The sequence below is a fragment of the Electrophorus electricus genome, chromosome 2, assembly GCF_041902795.1.
Source record: "Electrophorus electricus isolate QZ-2024a chromosome 2, ASM4190279v1, whole genome shotgun sequence".
Classification (NCBI taxonomy): Eukaryota; Metazoa; Chordata; class Actinopteri; order Gymnotiformes; family Gymnotidae; genus Electrophorus; species Electrophorus electricus.
Genome location: NC_137498.1, coordinates 3,043,340 through 3,063,079, shown reverse-complemented (window position 1 = coordinate 3,063,079; position 19,740 = coordinate 3,043,340). Strand labels below are relative to the sequence as shown.

The window sequence follows — 19,740 nt, the reverse complement described above, 5'->3', positions numbered from 1 at the left end:
AACAAATATGTGACAGGAATTATGTGGAATCCATTCTAAATCCACTCTTATTCGTTATATAAGTCTAAACAGTGGTTTGAATGTTTTTTATATCTTTTTTATAGATTTGGTCAGCTTTTGGTGGTTTCTGTTATAAAGTCGCTAAAATATTCACAATACAGTGAAAAGAGGCCTTCAGACTTCAGCAACCATCCAACACTAATACACTAAATGCTACTTTGCATTTCCCCTGTGAGGCTGTCAAATCAAATAAACTGTTAATTGGTGGTGGACATGATCAGTCAAGACATTAAAGTTTAACTTGGACACATGAAATTGACTAATGGTCAAAATAACAAAACAGTTACAGAAATTTCAGACCACAAATAATGCAAAGAAAACAAGCTCATAATCATTTATAAACAACACAGTACTAATATTTCAACTTAGGATGAGTCAACAAATCAATATTTGGTGGAATAACCCTGATTTTTAATCACAGCTTTCATGTGTCTTGGCATGCTTTCCACTAGTCTTTCACATTGCTGTTGGGTAACTTTATGCTACTCCTGGCACAGAAATTCCAGGAGCTCGGTTTTGTTTGATGGCTTGTGATCATCCTTCTTCCTCTTGATCACATTCCAGAGGTTTTCATTGGGGTTCAGGTCTGGAGATTGGGCTGGCCATGATAGGATCTTGATTTGGTGGTCTCTCATCCACACTTTGATTGGCCTGGCTGTGTGACATGGAGCATTGTCCTGTTGAAAAAAACAACCATTACAGTTGGGGAACATTGTCAAAGCAGAAGGAAGCAAGTTTTCTTCCTGCACAGTTTTGTAAGTTGCTTGATTCATGCGTCCTTCACAAAGACAAAGCTGCCCGATTCCAGCCTGGCTGAAACACCTCCAGATCATCACCAATCCTGCACCAAATTTCACAGTGGGTGTGAGATACTCTGGCTTGTAGGCCTCTCCAGGTCTCCGTCTAACCATTACACGACCAGGTGTTGGATAAAGCTTAAAATTGCACTCATTGGAGAAGATGACCGTATTCCAGTCCTCTACGGTCCAGTCGTAATGGTCTTTTACTAACTTCAGTCTGGTTCTTCTTTGCTTCTCATTGATGAAGGGCTTTTTTCTAGCTTTGCACAACTTCAGCCCTGCCTCCAGAAACCTGTTTCTCACCGTCCTCGCTGTGCAATTCACCCCAGCTGTTGCATGCCACTTTTTGTAGGTCACTTGACATCATTAAGTGACATTTGAATGAGGTGGCGATCATCACAGTCGGTAGATAGTCGAGGCTGCAAGTGCGGGTTAGGAAAGTGTTCTATTCGGCGCGAACAGACACAGGAAAACAGCAGCGGTGCAGCAGTTAGTGATTCGGGTGTTTTCTTTTTAACGTGACCCGATCCCGGGGCTGGTATGGAGTCGAGTTTGTTTAAGGTGCTGATGTATTTGTTTTATAGGCAACTTGGGAGCAGCTTGCATCCTGAATGAAAGGAGGGCGGTGGGAAAAGTAAAAACGTTTTGAGCGGGTGAACGCAATTTTGGTAAAAATGGAGTATGATGTAATGTGTTTTGTTTGTTGATTTTGTGCTTACTTTGTCGTGATGTGGGATAATCTGTTGTGTATTTTGTGTGCAGGGAGCTGAGTCACGTTTTTGTTCCCACTATGAGTATTTCCTGATTCTGAGTTTTTCAGTAATGTAAGGTTTTATTGGGTGTGGTGTGGAAATATTTATCAGGAATTGTACTGATGAAGTGATTCATGTACGTGTGATGGTGACCACGTTAAAAGTCATTGAAGCCATTTGTGCTTAAACTCAGAACCAGATTTTCCACTCATTGTGTGTTTTAGTGTTATGGTTTTTAAATTGTATTAAACTTGTGTGACCTGGTACTGGTGGTGTTGCTGTTTTTTTTAAAAAAAAAGGTGATACCTGTTGCACATACACAGATGGAATTTGCATAAAATACTGTTTAATGGTGGAACTCTCCCAAAAAGGCAACTTCTGTTCTTAAAGACTCAAGGTAATCTTTCACTGATATGGGTATTTTGTGTTATTTTCATGTTATGTGGCTTCATGTGACCTGTCATACTACAGTTGTCATAGCAACACCAGGTCTGTTTACAACACTACTACATTAGTTGGAGCACTTGGAGCTGTTGCGTCTATATGCTCCTGGATCTCCTCACACATGATCTACTGCCACCTCATGATTTACACAAGCGCTGGCCACAAAGATTTGGAAGTAGGTGGCTCTGAAAAACAGATTCATTGAGCTGCTGTAATGGCCAGTTTCACATGGCAGTAAAGTTCATTATGGGAAATTAAAAGAGGAGAAAGATTTTTTTTTCAGCCTTGAATGATTTGAGGCTTAAATGAGAAAGCTACGCTATTTTAATCAGGTACACATACATTGTAAATTGTGTATGACTGACTACAAGGTCATATAGTTCTGATTAAAAAAGGAATGACTGATTGTACCTAAATACAGAAAATCAATATTATCTATAAAAATTACCAATATATGACCACCAATTAACAGAGTATTTGATTTGACAGCCTCAGAGGAGAAATGCACAGTAGTATTTAGTGCTTTAGTTTTGGATGGCTGCTGGAGTCTGGTTCAAGACTTTCATTTCCTGTAGCTGTCCCATAACACTGTTATACTCTTCCTGCCACACGGCGTCTGAGAGAGACGATGGATCAATCTCCAGGAACGCATAGGCATCCTTGGACTGTATTTTGAATATTTCAGCAGCTTTACCACAGGAACCACCAAAATTTGACCAAATCTGTAAAAGAGATACAAAAACCATTTGGACAACTGTTCTGACTTACATAATGAACAATAGATTCCACAATATACTTATCAAGCATTACTCTAATGTGCAGTGTTTTTGAATTTTAAAAAATGTCATTGTATATTGTAATTTTACTTTACTGTAACTGTTTCATATATCAGTTACCTCTGAAGCCTTTTGGATTGAATTCACAAATTCTTCTTTAAGTTCAGGTTCATCAACAAGATCTTCATTAACAAATGTCTTTTTCTGCATGACACCCAACATACTGTGCACCTTTTGCCAGAAGTTTTTGATCTGAATCAGAATGTTCTGGATTTTAGTCAGATATCGCTGGACCTCGTTCAGGTGGACAGGGCTGGGTATAGAGCCTGGTACACACAAACAGAAACACAGACTGCTTATTTAAACCAACAATGAGTACAGGACAGGAAAATTGTGCAGTGTTTTGCTATGGAAGTGTTTTCAGAGCTCTGTGTACTTTTGTATTCTTAAAAATAGATTGTTTACAGTCTCATTTACTAATGTACATGTGTGGAGATGAACTGGTCCAGTAACACTACACACAGAACCCATGAGCTTATTCAAAAAACTGTTAACAGACAGACAAGCATACATAACCAAAAACAGTCATCCAGCAGACATCACCCAATCATCACTCACCCTTGTCAATTTTTACTTTGGCCAGTTTCATCTGTAAGTCAATCTGCTGGACCTCAATGCTCCACTGTTGGTTCATCAGAGCCGCCTTTTGAGAGGTGAGCTGATTCAGCTGGTTTTCAAGAGCTTTGATTTTTGCAGCAGCAGCGGGGGATGTTGCGGCATCGTAAATGGACTTGACGATTGGCCCAATGAATGGCACAATCGCAGCGAAGATTCCGAGGCCTGAGCTTTTGCTTGTCACGTCCCTTACATAACTCTCAAGTTCCAGGTTTTTGGCATCTATCTTCCTTTTGGTGTCTTCAAGCTCGTTCCTAACTCCGGCAAGCTTTTCTTCAAGGGTCTTTATAGCTCCCTCCATTTCCTGAACTTCCTTGGAAAGCTGCTCAGACTTGGCCTCAGTGTTTGCCTTTTCAGTGATGATGTCACTGGTAGTTGTGGCCACATCTTCGTTGTGTTGAACATAGCTAAATATTAAAAGTGTGAAAACAGTCAACATTCATTTACTTTGTGTGTCTGTAGGTTGAGAAGATTCCAGCTATTTGTTATCAGTCTATGTCACTGTGTCATTAAAGCTGCACTAGGTAACATTTGTTTGTTAAAATTGAAAGAAGTCACATTACTAAGCCAAGAGGAAAAACCTTCTGCTAAAATATAGTGTCTTTCTGCAAGTCACCCTATAAAGCATGAAATATTCATTCAGATTCAGAACTGTTGGGGCGGATTTGGCAAGTGTTTTCTGAACCACATCAGATGTTTTTATGAATTAACGAATCACACGCACAGGATCAAAAACAAGGTCCGGCTCGATTGGCCGTTTCCCTGAGTAATGTTACAGGGGGTGTGGCTCACAGTTCTGATATACCTGTGCATGTGTACAGTGCTGAAAGTCAGTGAATTGAAGGATAGAGATACTGCCTCATATGGAGACATCAGAACGGCAACCCCAGTCATCCTCTGCAGCATTACCCGCATGTGACTCCTACACATTGTGTTGACTTTTCAGGGGTGGCAACAGCCTGCAGGGGTTCAGGAATGTTGGTTTATTTTTGATTGCTGAACAGGTACATTATGTTGGTGGTTTGCTAGCTAGCAAGCAAACAAGCAATTTGTTATTGATTAGGAATTTATTGTTATCTTGTGTATTGTACAAGGTAAATGTTAAGCTGTTTTAGCTATGTAGGCCAATGTTAGCTGGCAAATTCGCTAATATTATTATATAATCACTTTGCTGACAGTGTCTTTTTTGTTTCAGAGTTTGTCCTCTTATGTCTGAACAAGGAAAGCCTTTAATCTCTCAAATTATTTCCAGTGCTACCATCTCTCTCATTTCATGTATGCAACGATAACTTTAAATGAAACTTGGCTAACATTTCACCTGTGCTACCAGGCTGTCGCGTACCTGCTGGATGATTACAAGAGTAAGTTAGATAATGCACTTACATCCTGACAGAGCATTCCAGAGAGATCTGATCAAATTCTCTGTGAACACTCCTTCAACATGAATGCTCTCGCAATCATCAGATAAATTCACTTGGGCAAATGGAAGGCAGCACAACCCACTTTACAAAATGTTCATGATTCATGCGGTTGCATACTTCCACCAGAGTGGTCGCCAATTCTAAAAATCTACATAGTGCAGCTTTAAAGTACTACATATCAATCTTCACATCAGCACAGGCGTCACAGACACCAGAATAAAACTGAAATTGAAGAACTCTAAAAGCTAATAATTATTTAACTTTCAAACTATTAATCTGACATGCATTTCTCTACTAACAGAACAGCACTGCTTCACACCATTTCTATACATCATGGTGATCTAGGCTGCAAAAAATACATGTTGTTACCTTTGCACCATCTTGTCCACATCTGCAATAAGTTCATCAATCCAGGTTCTTGCTTTTTCCAGGTACCTTACCGCCAGTGTTGGTTTGTTTTTTTCAATAGCATGTATCAGCATTGGAAACAGTGATGAAACCTGGGTCTGACTGGTGCCCATACACTGTGGTGGAAGGAATAACATAAGATATGCAGAATGTAATTTAACATTTACATCCCACCTTATATGACCTTTGCTGCTGCTGTTCCTCCATGTGATGGACATATTGGCTACAACCCAGTTACTGAGCTCATTAAGGATTCAGAGACATTTATGGTGATGTGATTACAAACATCTCGCTTCCTGCCTTTCAAATTGGTTCTTTGGTACTTGAGCAGGTCTGATTACTGAAAATCATCACAGGTTCTGTTCTGGGGCGTCAGTTACTGAGGCAGCTTGTATTATGTCTCTCTTGTAAAACATTTTAACTTGAGGTGGACTGTGAAGCACTGAAGTGCATAGTTTTTTAAAGTGGTGAAATAATTTGATTATACTGATTGGTTAAACCTTTTTCCTTAATGTACTCTGACACTGTGTGACCTTGTAGCTGTAGTACTTTTAACTCTTTGTCTAGATTGATCATATAAGAATAAGTACACAGCAGATCACATCAATCTCCTAATAACATGAAGAATTTACACGGAACCATCAACCCCATCCGCCTCACCTAATGAGGTGGGGATTATCACCCCACCTGTTATAATAATCTGCCCCAAGAGGAAGGAGTTTATAGACTTTTGACCAAGGCAGAGGGTCTGTCTCATCTTACACAACTCTTTCTCCTGATATGTAAAAGCAGACTTCCAGCTAACAGAGAACATGCTCTGGATACATGCTCTTCAAATATAGAAACAGATGCTATTATGTTACAAAACCTCTAGTACTGAACTTCTGTCAAAATTGTGATCTTCATTTACTTTGTTTTTCTTCCATTGATAACCCTTTTAAAATAAACTGTTTGTCAGTTTAAGGATTTGGATTACAATCTGGAATTACATTTTTGTCCCAAATGAGAAGGCCATAATTTTATTTAATGTGTAATTATGGCAGTGAGAACGTCCTTTTGAAATAATTAAATTTGTTCTATGGAGCAAAAGAGATTGTACAAAATAAATCGTTTTGTATTTTGAATATTTGGTTTGCTCATTTTCTATATTTAGTTAATCAGCTATTTAAAACTATTGGATATTTTATTATATTTTCTTTAGTGTTTTAGAGGTCACTGATTCGGTACCTGGACAGGTTGATTCCAGAGTTCTGACTCTATTTTGTTATTCTGAAAATGTAGTGTTCTACTAATAAGAATGCTTTCAATTTGTAATATTTCTCTTCTAAGGCTAATGTTAATTATGGTAGCATGTAGTTTTGAATATCGCTTTATATTAATTTGCAAAAGAATTTATTAACACATTTTCTAATAAGAAAACAAAACTTTCAGTTTGATATGTTTTTGCTATGTCATATTTTACGGTGAAGTGTTGCTGTAAATTCAAGAGAATATCCATTCTTTTCATCAAATCTGTTATTATAACTTTGGATTCCAGTGTTTTACACAATACAGTCATTGATTGTTATTAATTCATTATAAATTATTTTCTTCCTGACGGGCAGAAACGACCAGAGATCTCACCCTACACTGACACCATACCTTCAGCAGAAGAGCTTCAGAGGATCCAAAGAGAAGTTGGGTTTCCCCAGCACACTTCCTGAGGAGCCTCTCCAAGTTTGGAAGCTTAGCCAGACACAGGTAGGAGATGTGGTACAGCAGGGATATCTGCTTAGAAGCTGGGAGAAGCTCCTCTGTGAATCCTGGACTCCATACAGAGTTGGTTGGCACAAGTTCTGTGATTCAGTTAAAATATATTTGAATGAAACATGTGGTCAAACAACCATGCTGGTATAATGTCTAAAACTTCTCATGTCCTAAAGAAAAAAAAAAGTAGAATCAATCACTGAAAAAATAATAACTTAAAGCTTGCCTTTGCTCTTAGCCATTGTATGTAAGACCAGGGAAGACTTGTAATCAGTGTTATCCTATAATTCAGTAAAAGATATTAGAATGACATCATCAAACCGAAAAACTTTACTACGTTTTGGTTCATGAACCTAAAATAAAAAATGTGCAAATACTAAGAAGTGAAACTTACCTGTAAATCTTCGTACTTCTTGGTGGTACGGTGTGTTGAGGTCTCACTGGAGAACCTTTATACCATGCGCACGCCACCTCTTACACGGAAAGAAATTCCTGTCAAAGTTCTGAGCAAAAACTGTACTACGTTTTGGTTCCTGAATCTAAAGTAAAAAATGTACAAATACTAAGAAGTGAACCTTGTAATCAGGAAATAGACTTGGCAGACGCTAAAAGTCTCTGTTAAAGTCCTTATCAGATAATGTTCTGAAGAAAACCAAGGCAAAGCAAAGGCAGCCTGCTTATTGAAGTTTGACTAGTCTCAGATGCACTTGTTACTGTCAAAGTAGCATCAAAAGAAACCATTTTGAAGAGTTTTGCTTGTGTAGTTAGTGTTGGGCTGTCGAGCTGATGCTGGGGTTTCTCATGAGCAGGTCGTCTGAAGCACAAAAACAATTTACGCTGTACATTTTCTCAGGATTCTTTAACAATTCCTCTGGTTTGGTCTTAAACTGGCTCTCTTTGTGCATAAATTCTGCTCTTCATTTAAAAATCAAAGTGTCTATTATGATTTCTACATTGCAACTATATTTCCTTGATTCATAGTGGGCAGTGAAGTCAGGCCAGTCTACCTTTTATAGGCCTAGTTAGCCTTAATGTCCAGGTGGCAGTTTAACTGTGAAGAGAATGTACCTGACTTCACTGACAGTTTAAGACCAAACCAGATGAAGAATGTTATAGCATCCTGATGTACAAACCTAGAAGCCATCTTGTGGGAGAAAATGGACAGCGTAAACTGTTCTTGTGCTTCAGATGACCTGCTCATGAGAAACCAATGCATCAGCTCGACAGCCCAACACTAACTGCACAAGCAAAAATGTTTTCCTTTGCTGTTACGTACCAATGAGACAATATTTCAAAATATGGATGGTGTAAGAGAGGTGTTGGCACAAGCGAGTTCCTGTTTTGTGGAGGGGGATTGCAAAGGCAGGATGTTGAGCAGTTCATGTGCATGTCAAATACTCCGCTGTGGCAAACCATTCTGCCCTGTGTGTGGGTGTTTTTAGCTCCCTTATACCCTGAGTTACAGTGGTCAAGATTGGGAAAAATGAAAGCAGGTTTTTAGGAGAGAGAAAGGAATATAATTGAGCTATTGCCTGTAACTGGAAAAAGCATGACTTCACAACAGTGCTAATTTGCTTATCAAATTTCACTGGACTATCAAAAATAAAGCTAAGATTGATTTATAAAAAGTTGAAGTTACAAAGGCAGTTGTCATCGCTTGGTTTTAGTGAAAGATACAAATGTGTATCATGTGCATAAATGTGGTTTGAAGGTGACATATGACTGTGCGCTGTCCCCAAAGAATACAGACAAACACAATTTTTTATGTGTTTTATGGATTTTGGAACTAGCCATACTTTATTGTAAGCATTTGCTGTGGAAATGATAGGATTTTCTGCTTATTTAAGTAATTCCATACAGCACTGATGAACACGGTATGAGTCACTGTCAGTGGTGCAGGGGTGCTTCCTCTCCACTGGTCTGTGTCTGGGCCTGCTGGACAGCTGGTGTGCTGCCTCACGTGGGTCTTGAAGTACAAACATCTCCACCAAGAATGGACATGGTATGATAACTATACAGATACATACACACACAATTTCTTTAAATTACCTCTCTTTTTCTTTCTCTCTCTCTCTTGCTCTCTCTCTCTCTCTCTCTCTCTCTCAGTAGAACATAGTTAAAGACTGTTGAAGCAGACCAAGACCTTTAATTTGTGGACATTCAAACCTACAATATGACACGTGGTGACTATTAAACAGCTTGTATTCAGTTTTAATCACTTGGGTGACACCTAGCCAAGGCTGTGCTAGTCATTACTAAAGCCATTTTCGTCCCATAGTAGTTTGGAAAAGTACAGACTTACTACTACTCTTACTACTACTATACACACACACACACACACACACACACACACACACACACACACACACACACACATACACACATACACACACACACACACACATACACACACACACACACACACACACACACACGTATACACACACACGTTAAAATAAGTGTTGATGTGTTGCGTTTGGTACCTTCCTGGAGTTTCCATCTCAGGTGAGCAATCACCAGCAGAAAAAGAAGAGTCACAGGTAGAAAAACTCCACCACAGAGGAACCAGGCCGGTACGTTTTTCAGGAGCACAGCCAGCGATGACATGGCTCATCCCACAGCTGAAATACTCTCTCTCACTCTGTGTGTGTGTGTTGTGAACTTTGGGCTCCATGTGAGTAACCTGTGATGACCTGCATAGATTTAGTGTTTGGTTAACCTCACTCAGCCCTTTGCCCTACAAGACTGCACTAACATGGCAGTAACAGCTTGGCCAAATCGCAATAAAATGTGTTCTGTCAGTTCATTAGAGTACTCCCTGAATTAATCAGCCTTTAGTTTATATGTACCCACATTTATTTAGTGTATAGAGATTTAGTGGGACAGTCAGTTTATCCCGAATCTCGAATTCCACACATTATTTTAACACCCTATATATCAACAATTATATCTAATGAAGGCAACTACAATAGTAAAACATATTGTATGTATGAATGGACATTCGGTCTCTCAGAATATCCAGTGAAATCATATAATGTATTCCACCATTGCACATACGGTATTTGATGCATATTCCATCTGTGATTGCTACACTGTTTTACATTTGGTCATTTAATACATGGAGGGCTTTTACTCATTTCTGTCATTGTGTCTCCTGGTTCTTCCTTTCATGCATCTGGCCTGTGTCTTAACTCCAACCTCTGTGGACTAGAGAGAGACATGCTAGGATATAATTTGAGGACAATCGTGTCAGTCTGTACCACTCATCAGCCCATCAGAGAAACAAACGGCAGTCTGATCGTGTCCTCTGTGTTTTAAGTAAATAGAATCGGAAACTGAAGACTGAAACAGCAGCAGTGTGTTTGCTTACACTTTTCTCCTGAGCACTGAAAGGAAATTGTAGGGAGAAGTCAAAGTACAAAAAGAAATCCCAAGGTTGTTGGAAGTTTGTTTATGAAATGCTGACTGTAATACGGTTGTCAGCCTGTTTGGTGCAGCTGTTGGGTAGGGCAGCCTGACAAAGTGATCACACTGTGTGTGTTTTCATGGCTTTGCATTGGTTACTACAAGATCTCCAGGGTCAAACTAGTTTCTGTGTTCACATACTTAACTGTTATATGATAAAACATGACAAGACACCTTTGTGATATAAGACGTATTCAGTGGCAATGAGAACTGACCACAAAACTATAAATATAAGTGAAACTGTAAGAGTTATTTAGATTGAGTAACAATAACAGTGGGTAATGGTAGCTCAGCAGTTATGGTACTTGACTTGTAATCGGAAGGTTGCTGGTTCAAGCTCCACCACTGTTGGGCCCCTGAGCAAGTCCCTCAATTGCTCAAGTTGTTTTCTTATATAATTGTAAGTTGCTTTAGATAAAAGAGTCAGATAAATGTAAACAATCAAAGAATAAAATTTATGACATAGCTAATAGAGTAATAAACTGATTCCAATGAAATAATTTTCACATTTAAGTATTATGCAGTGTTCTGAAATATCAAGGTCAAGGAATTGGGGTTTTTTATGGTATTAACATGGATGTAAGAAAATCTGTTTGTTTCTCTGTTAGTAAGGCCATGAGTCAAACATTCGATTTCTTGAAGTTTAGAGAACATCCCTGCCCACTGTGGAAAATCTTTGTGATCTGTTGTTTTTAAACAAGCAAGCTGTTTATTTTGGGTTTGCCATTTTCACCAGGTATCGCTGTGCTATTATATTTGTAGTGTGGTATCCTTCATTTCGGAAATGTTTCTAATTCTATTTCACATAGGACTTATGTGAAATACAAACATAGAACAAAAAACTAATCTAAACACTATGAAAGGGCCACATTCCATCCCTTACTAGGTTACCTGACCTGTCGTACTTTACATCTATTAGCACTTCTGTTTTCTGCATCTTATCCACCATCACAAGGCCTGCTTGTTTCGCCACTACTTCCTTACTTAGTCTGGATCAGGTTCAGCAGGAGTTTAGCCTTGTCCTATCTAGTTTTGACAGGTGAGTTGCGTCATGAGTTACAGAGTGATGTATGGATTCTACAGATGGGAGGATGTCTGGTATAACTAGATAGTAGAATGAGCAAACTCTCACCTGCATCTAGATTGTATCAGGTTCACTGGAAAGACATGTTGTTTCATCAGAGGTGTGCTTTTCTTCCCCACAAGAGAAATGCATACATCCCTGCTATTCACAGTTAACCTGCCACCTGGACATTAAGGCTAACTAGGCCTATAAAAGGTAGACTGGCCTGACTTCACTGCCCACTATGAATCAAGGAAATATAGTTGCAATGTAGAAATCATAATAGACACTTTGATTTTTAAATGAAGAGCAGAATTTATGCACAAAGAGAGCCAGTTTAAGACCAAACCAGATTAATTGTGAAAGAATCCTGATAAAATGCACAACGTAAACTGTTCTTGTGCTTCAGATGACCTGCTCATGAGAAACCCCTGCATCAGCTCGACAGCCCAACACTAACTGCACAAGCAAAACTGTTCAAAATGGTTTCTTTTGATGCCACTGTGACAGTAACAAGTGCATCTGAGACTAATCAAACTTCAAAGACCAGGTGGACTTTCTTCAGAACTTCTTTCAGAACTTCTGGTTTTCTTCAGACCTTTAACTGATAAGAACTTTAACAGAGACTTTTAGCATCTAAAAGGGCTGTTCTTGCCATCACATTATTACTTTCATGATATCATTTATGATATTCTGTTTTTGTACAAATTGCATTAAATTTGCAGTTCCATTTTATCACTCCCATCTTACTGTGTGATTGTGAAAAAGACACAATAGCAAACACTCCTTAAACGTAAATTAAATTGCATCATATTCCTCCCGCGCATATCCATGAGATAAAAAGACCTGTTTCCTGTGTTAATGAGTGTCCTGAATGAGTGAATGAGTGTCCTGTAGATGTCTTTGTATAGTAAACATCTTCAGACACAAGGTTTTGTCCTTCAGGAGTTTGTGGGATACACAGATATAAACTTCTCAATTGACCATTTTCAGCTGAATGTGGAAAGTCAGTAATGTCATAGAATCTACAATGGTGCAAAGTAGATGATTGTATTATATTTACTAAATGGATTAAATTTATTAAGAACGAAGCAAATAAACAAATAAATATATAACGTGACAAATCTGAAATAGGCGGTTTGTGGCAGTCCAGCACAACTTCATATTTGAATTATCTATAGGACTTGATAGAAAAAATGTAAGAAATGCATCCCTCAGCATGTCTTCCAGCGAACCTGTTGACAAACGAGGTGCAGAAGGTGTCGCCTCTATTTTCTAGTTAGACTGGTCCTCCTCACTTTTGTAACAATATGATATCTGAAATAGGTCATTGTGGCAAGCCTGCAAAAGGTTTTGTTTAAATAATGCACAGGACTTTATGGGGAGGGGGGATTAAATTTCTGGTGTATTTCCTATATTAACCTAAAGGCAAATAACACAATATTACACATTATTAAAATAAAAAATGCTTTTCATTTATGGCAAAAAGTTCTACCTAGGCTTTATCTAGAAATCATAATAGACACTTTGATTTTTAAATGAAGAGCAGAATTTATGCACAAAGAGAGCCAGTTTAAGACCAAACCAGATTAATTGTGAAAGAATCCTGATAAAATGCACAACGTAAACTGTTCTTGTGCTTCAGATGACCTGCTCATGAGAAACCCCTGCATCAGCTCGACAGCCCAACACTAACTGCACAAGCAAAACTGTTCAAAATGGTTTCTTTTGATGCCACTGTGACAGTAACAAGTGCATCTGAGACTAATCAAACTTCAAAGACCAGGTGGCCTTTCTTCAGAACTTCTTTCAGAACTTCTGGTTTTCTTCAGACCTTTAACTGATAAGAACTTTAACAGAGACTTTTAGCATCTAAAAGGGCTGTTCTTGCCATCACATTATTACTTTCATGATATCATTTATGATATTCTGTTTTTGTACAAATTGCATTAAATTTGCAGTTCCATTTTATCACTCCCATCTTACTGTGTGATTGTGAAAAAGACACAATGGCAAACACTCCTTAAACGTAAATTAAATTGCACCATATTCCTCCCGCGCATATCCATGAGATAAAAAGAACTGTGTCCTGTGTTAATGAGTGTCCTGTAGATGCCTTTGTATAGTAAACATCTTCAGACACAAGGTTTTGTCCTTCAGGAGTTTGTGGGATACACAGATATAAACTTCACAATTGACCATTTTCAGCTGAATGTGGAAAGTCAGAAATGTCATAGAATCTACAATGGTGCAAAGTGGATGATTGTATTATAGTTACTAAATGGATTAAATTTACTAAGAACGGAGCAAATAAACAAATAAATATATAACGTGACAAATCTGAAATAGGCGGTTTGTGGCAGTCCAGCACAACTTCATATTTGAATTATCTATAGGACTTGATAGAAAAAATGTAAGAAATGCATCCCTCAGCATGTCTTCCAGCGAACCTGTTGACAAACGAGGTGCAGAAGGTGTCGCCTCTATTTTCTAGTTAGACTGGTTCTCCTAACTTTTGGAACAATATGATATCTGAAATAGGTCATTGTGGCAAGCCTGCAAAAGGTTTTGTTTAAATAATGCACAGGACTTTATGGGGAGGAGGGATTAAATTTCTGGTGTATTTCCTATATTAACCTAAAGGCAAAGGAAACTTCCTTTTTCTTTATCTTTCATCACCTTGTCTTGGGTTTCCTCAGACCTTTGACAGCAATTTCTTTCTGTGTAAGAGGCGGGGTGTGCGTGGTATAAAGGTTCTCCAGTGAGACCTCAACACACTCAACCAGCAAGACGTACAAAGAGTTACAGGTAAGGTTCCCTTCTTAGTATTTGCACATTTTTTATTTTAGGTTCACGAACCAAAACATAGTCCAGTTGTTCTGTTTGATGATATCATTCTAATCTCTTTTACTGAATTATAGGATAACACTGTATACAAGTCTTACCTGGTCTTACATACAATGGCTAACAGCAAAGGCAAGTTTTAATTTATTATTTTTTTCAGAGTGATTGATTGTACTTTTTCCAATTCTTTAGGACATGAGAAGTTTTAGACATTATACCAGCATGGGTGGTTGACCACATGTTTCATTCAAATATGTTTTAACCGATTCACAGAACTTGTGCCAACCAACTCCGTATGGAGTCCAGGATTCACAGAGGAGCTTCTCCCAACTTCTAAGCAGATATCCCTGCTGTACCACATCTCCTACCTGTGTCTGGCTAAGTTTCCAAACTTGGAGAGGCTCCTCAGGAAGCGTGCTGTGGAAACCCAACTTCTCTTTGGATCCTCTGAAGCTCTTCTGCTGAAGGTATGGTGTCAGTGTAGGGTGAGATCTCTGGTCGTTTCTGTATGTCAGGAAGAAAATAATTTATAATGAATTAATAACAATCAATGACTGTATTGTGTAAAACACTGGAATCCAAAGTTATAATGACAGATTGGATATTCTAGTGAACTTACAGCAACACTTCACCTTAAAATATCAGACATAGCAAAAAAAAAATATCAAACTGATAGTTTAAAGTTTTCTAGAAAATGTGTTGATAAATTATTTTGCAAATTAAAATAAAGCGATATTCAAAACTACATGCCACCATAATTAACATTAGCCTTAGAAAAGAAAATGGAGTCAGAACTCGGGAATCAAACTGTCCATTTTGTACAATTGATTTATTTTGTACAATCTCTTTTGCTCCATAGAACAAATTTGATTATTTCAAAAGGACTTTCTGATTGCCATAATGACACATTAAGTAAAATTATGGCCTTCTCATTTGGGAAAAAAAAAATGTAATTACAGATTGAAATAAAAATCCTGAAACTGACAGTTTATTTTAAAAGTGTTATCAATGGAAGAAAAACAAAGTAAATGAAGATCACAATTCTGACACATGTTCAGTAGTAGAGGTTTTGTAACATAATAGCATCTGTTTCTATATTTGAAGAGCATGTAATCAGAGCATGTTCTCTGTTAGCTGGAAGTCTGCTTTTACAATTCAGGAGAAAGAGTGGTGTAAGATGAGACAGACCCTCTGCCTTGGTCAAAAGTCTATAAACTCCTTCCTCTTGGGGCTGATTATCATAACAGGTGGGGTGATAATCCCCACCTTATTAGGTGAGGCGGATGGGGTTGATGGTTCCGTGTAAATTCTTCATTATTAGGAGATTGATGTGATCTGCTGTGTATTTATTCTTATATGATCAATCTAGACAAAGAGTTAAAAGTACTACAGCTACAAGGTCACACAGTGTTAGAGTACATTAAGGAAAAAGGTTTAACCAATCAGTATAATCAAATTATTTCACCACTTTAATAAACTATGCACCTCAGTGCTTCACAGTCCACCTCAAGTTAAAATGTTTTAATACAAGCTGCTACTCTACTGCCTCAGTAACTGACGCTCCAGAACAGAAACTGTGATGATCTTCAGTAATCAGACCTGCTCAAGTACCACAGAACCAATTTGGAATGCAGGAGGTGAGATGTGTGTAATCACATCACCATAAATGTCTCTGAATCCTTAATGAGCTCAGTAACTGGGTTGTAGCCAATATGTCCATCACATGGAGGAACAGCAGCAGCAAAGGTCATATAAGGTGGGAGGTAAATGTTAAATTACATTCTGCATATCTTATGTTATTCCTTCCACCACAGTGTATGGGCACCAGTCAGACCCTGGTTTCATCACTGTTTCCAATGCTGATACATGCTATTGAAAAAAACAAACCAACACTGGCGGTAAGGTACCTGGAAAAAGCAAGAACCTGGATTGGTGAACTTATTACAGATGTGGACAAGATGGTGCAAAGGTAACAACATGTATTTTTTGCAGCCTAGATCACCATGATGTATAGAAATGGTGTGAAGCAGTGCTGTTCTGTTAGTAGAGAAATGCATGTCAGATTAATAGTTTGAAAGTTAAATAATTATTAGCTTTTAGAGTTCTTCAATTTCAGTTTTATTCTGGTGTCTGTGACGCCTGTGCTGATGTGAAGATTGATATGTTGTACTTTAAAGCTACACTATGTAGATTTTTAGAATTGGCGACCACTCTGGTGGAAGTATGCAACCGCATGAATCATGAACATTTTGTAAAGTGGGTTGTGCTGCCTTCCATTTCCCCAAGTGAATTTATCTGATGATTGCGAGAGCATTCATGTTGAAGGAGTGTTCACAGAGAATTTGATCAGATCTCTCTGGAATGCTCTGTCAGGATGTAAGTGCATTATCTAACTTACTCTTGTAATCATCCAGCAGGTATGCGACAGCCTGGTAGCACAGCTGAAATGTTAGCCAAGTTTCATTTAAAGTTATCGTTGCATACATGAAATGAGAGAGATGGTAGCACTGGAAATAATTTGAGAGATTAAAGGCTTTCCTTGTTCAGACATAAGAGGATAAACTCTGAAACAAAAAAGACACTGTCAGCAAAGTGATTATATAATAATATTAGCGAATTTGCCAGCTAACATTGACTACATAGCTAAAACAGCTTAACATTTACCTTGTACAATACACAAGATAACATTAAATTCCAAATCAATAATAAATTGCTTGCTTGCTTGCTAGCTAGCAAACCACCAACATAATGTACCCGTACACCAATCAAAAATAAACAAACATTCCTGAACCCGTGCAGGCTGTTGCCACCCCTGAAAAGTCAACACAATGTGTAGGAGTCACATGCGGGTAATGCTGCAGAGGATGACTGGGGTTGCCGTTCTGATGTCTCCATGTGAGGCAGTATCTCTATCCTTCAATTCACTGACTTTCAGCCCTGTACACATGCACAGGTATATCAGAACTGTGAGCCACGCCCCCTGTAACATTAGTCAGGGAAACAGCCAATCGAGCCGGACCTTGTTTTTGATCCTGTGCGTGTGATTCGTTAATTCTTAAAAACATCTGATGTGGTTCAGAAAACACTTGCCAAATCTGCCCCCACAGTTCTGAATCTGAATGAATATTTCATGCTTTATAGGGTGACTTGCAGAAAGACACTATATTTTAGCAGAAGGTTTTTCCTCTTGGCTTAGTAATGTGACTTCTTTCAATTTTAACAAACAAATGTTACCTAGTGCAGCTTTAGTGACACAATGACATAGACTGATAACAAATAGCTGGAATCTTCTCAACCTACAGACACACAAAGTAAATGAATGTTGACTATTTTCACACTTTTAATATTTAGCTATGTTCAACACAACGGAGACGTGGCTACAACTACCAGTGACATCATCACTGAAAAGGCAAACACTGAGGCCAAGTCTGAGCAGCTTTCCAAGGAAGTTCAGGAAATGGAGGGAGCTATAAAGACCCTTGAAGAAAAGCTTGCCGGAGTTAGGAACGAGCTTGAAGACACCAAAAGGAAGATAGATGCCAAAAACCTGGAACTTGAGAGTTATGTAAGGGACATGACAAGCAAAAGCTCAGGCCTCGGGATCTTCGCTGCGATTGTGCCATTCATTGGGCCACTCGTCAAGTCCATTTACGATGCCGCAACATCCCCCGCTGCTGCTGCAAAAATCAAAGCTCTTGAAAACCAGCTGAATCAGCTCATCTCTCAAAAGACGGCTCTGATGAACCAACAGTGGAGCATTGAGGTCCAGCAGATTGACTTACAGATGAAACTGGCCAAAGTAAAAATCGCCAAGGGTGAGTGATGATTGGTGATGTCTGCTGGATGACTGTTTTTGTTTATGTATGCTTGTCTGTCTGTTAACAGTTTTTTGAATAGGCTCATGGGTTCTGTGTTTAGTGTTACTGGACCAGTTCATCTCCACACATGTACATTAGTAAATTAGACTGTAAACAATCTATTTTAAGAATACAAAAGTACACAGAGCTCTGAAAACACTTCCATAGCAAAACACTGCACAATTCTCCGGTCCTGTACTCATTGTTGGTTTAAATATGCAGTCTGTGTTTCTGTTTGTGTGTACCAGGCTCTATACCCAGCCCTGTCCACCTGAACGAGGTCCAGCGATATCTGACTAAAATCCAGAACATTCTGATTCAGATCAAAAACTTCTGGCAAAAGGTGCACAGTATGTTGGGTGTCATGCAGAAAACCACGTTTGTTAATGAAGATCTTGTTGATGAACCTGAACTTAAAGAAGAATTTGTGGATTCAATCCAAAAGGCTTCAGAGGTAACTGATATATGAAACAGTTACAGTAAAGTAAAATTACAATATACAATGACATTTTTTTAAAATTCAAAAACACTGCACATTAGAGTAATGCTTGATAAGTATAGTGTGGAATCTATTGTTCATTATGTAAGTCAGAACAGTTGTCCAAATGATTTTTGTATCTCTTTTACAGATTTGGTCAATGTTTGGTTGTTCCTGTGGTAAAGCTGCTGAAATATTCAAAATACAATCCAAGGATGCCTATGCGTTCCTGGAGATTGATCCATCGTCTCTCTCTGACGCCGTGTGGCAGGAAGAGTATAACAGTGTTATGGGACAGCTACAGGAAATGAAAGTCTTGAACCAGACTCCAGCAGCCATCCAAAACTAAAGCATTAAATACTACTGTGCATTTCCCCTCTGAGGCTGTCAAATCAAATCCTGTTAATTGGTGGTCATATTTTGGTAATTTTTATAGATAATATTGATTTTCTGTATTTAGGTACAATCAGTCATTCCTTTTTTAATCAGAACTATATGACCTTGTAGTCAGTCATACACAATTTACAATGTATGTGTACCTGATTAAAATAGCGTAGCTTTCTCATCTAAGCCTCAAATCATTCAAGGCTGAAAAATAAATCTTTCTCCTCTTTTAATTTCCCATAATGAACTTTACTGCCATGTGAAACTGGCCATTACAGCAGCTCAATGAATGTGTTTTTCAGAGCCACCTACTTCCAAATCTTTGTGGCCAGCGCTTGGGTAAATCATGAGGTGGCAGTAGATCATGTGTGAGGAAATCCAGGAGCAAATAGACGCAACAGCTCCAAGTGCTCCAACTAATGTAGTAGTGTTGTAAACAGACCTGGTGTTGCTATGACAACTGTAGTACGACAGGTCACATGAAGCCACATAACATGAAAATAACACAAAATACCCATATCAGTGAAAGATTACCTTGAGTCTTTAAGAACAGAAGTTGCCTTTTTG

At 38.4% G+C, this 19,740-nt stretch overlaps 2 protein-coding genes across 2 annotated transcripts; one reads left to right on the top strand and one right to left on the bottom strand.

The window, feature by feature from the left end:
- Positions 1–2,349: 2,349 nt before the first annotated feature.
- LOC118241892 (uncharacterized) lies at positions 2,350–7,853 on the bottom strand. The gene is made up of 7 exons (XM_035529357.2): positions 7,477–7,853; positions 7,309–7,363; positions 6,978–7,171; positions 5,298–5,452; positions 3,451–3,914; positions 2,953–3,158; positions 2,350–2,778 (listed from the first exon to the last, which is right to left on the bottom strand). Exons 2-7 carry the CDS (start codon positions 7,322–7,324, stop codon positions 2,581–2,583), a joined length of 1,233 nt encoding a protein of 410 aa, XP_035385250.2. The 5' UTR covers positions 7,325–7,363; positions 7,477–7,853; the 3' UTR covers positions 2,350–2,580.
- A 6,504-nt stretch (positions 7,854–14,357) lies between these two features.
- On the top strand, positions 14,358–19,354 carry LOC113569286 (uncharacterized). The gene is made up of 7 exons (XM_035528775.2): positions 14,358–14,418; positions 14,532–14,586; positions 14,728–14,921; positions 16,269–16,423; positions 17,806–18,269; positions 18,560–18,765; positions 18,941–19,354. The coding sequence occupies exons 2-7, from the start codon at positions 14,571–14,573 to the stop codon at positions 19,136–19,138; spliced, it is 1,233 nt and encodes a 410-aa protein (XP_035384668.1). The 5' UTR covers positions 14,358–14,418; positions 14,532–14,570; the 3' UTR covers positions 19,139–19,354.
- Positions 19,355–19,740: the final 386 nt, after the last annotated feature.

What these genes read in the sequence shown, in the direction of transcription:
- LOC118241892 (XM_035529357.2), bottom strand. An exon ending in CAAAGTAAAAATTGACAAGG is followed by an intron (nt 3,159 to 3,450) that starts GTGAGTGATGAT and finishes TGTGTGTACCAG; the next exon opens with GCTCTATACCCAGCCCTGTC. An exon ending in CAATCCAAAAGGCTTCAGAG is followed by an intron (nt 2,779 to 2,952) that starts GTAACTGATATA and finishes TCTCTTTTACAG; the next exon opens with ATTTGGTCAAATTTTGGTGG.
- LOC113569286 (XM_035528775.2), top strand. An exon ending in CAAAGTAAAAATCGCCAAGG is followed by an intron (nt 18,270 to 18,559) that starts GTGAGTGATGAT and finishes TGTGTGTACCAG; the next exon opens with GCTCTATACCCAGCCCTGTC. An exon ending in CAATCCAAAAGGCTTCAGAG is followed by an intron (nt 18,766 to 18,940) that starts GTAACTGATATA and finishes TCTCTTTTACAG; the next exon opens with ATTTGGTCAATGTTTGGTTG.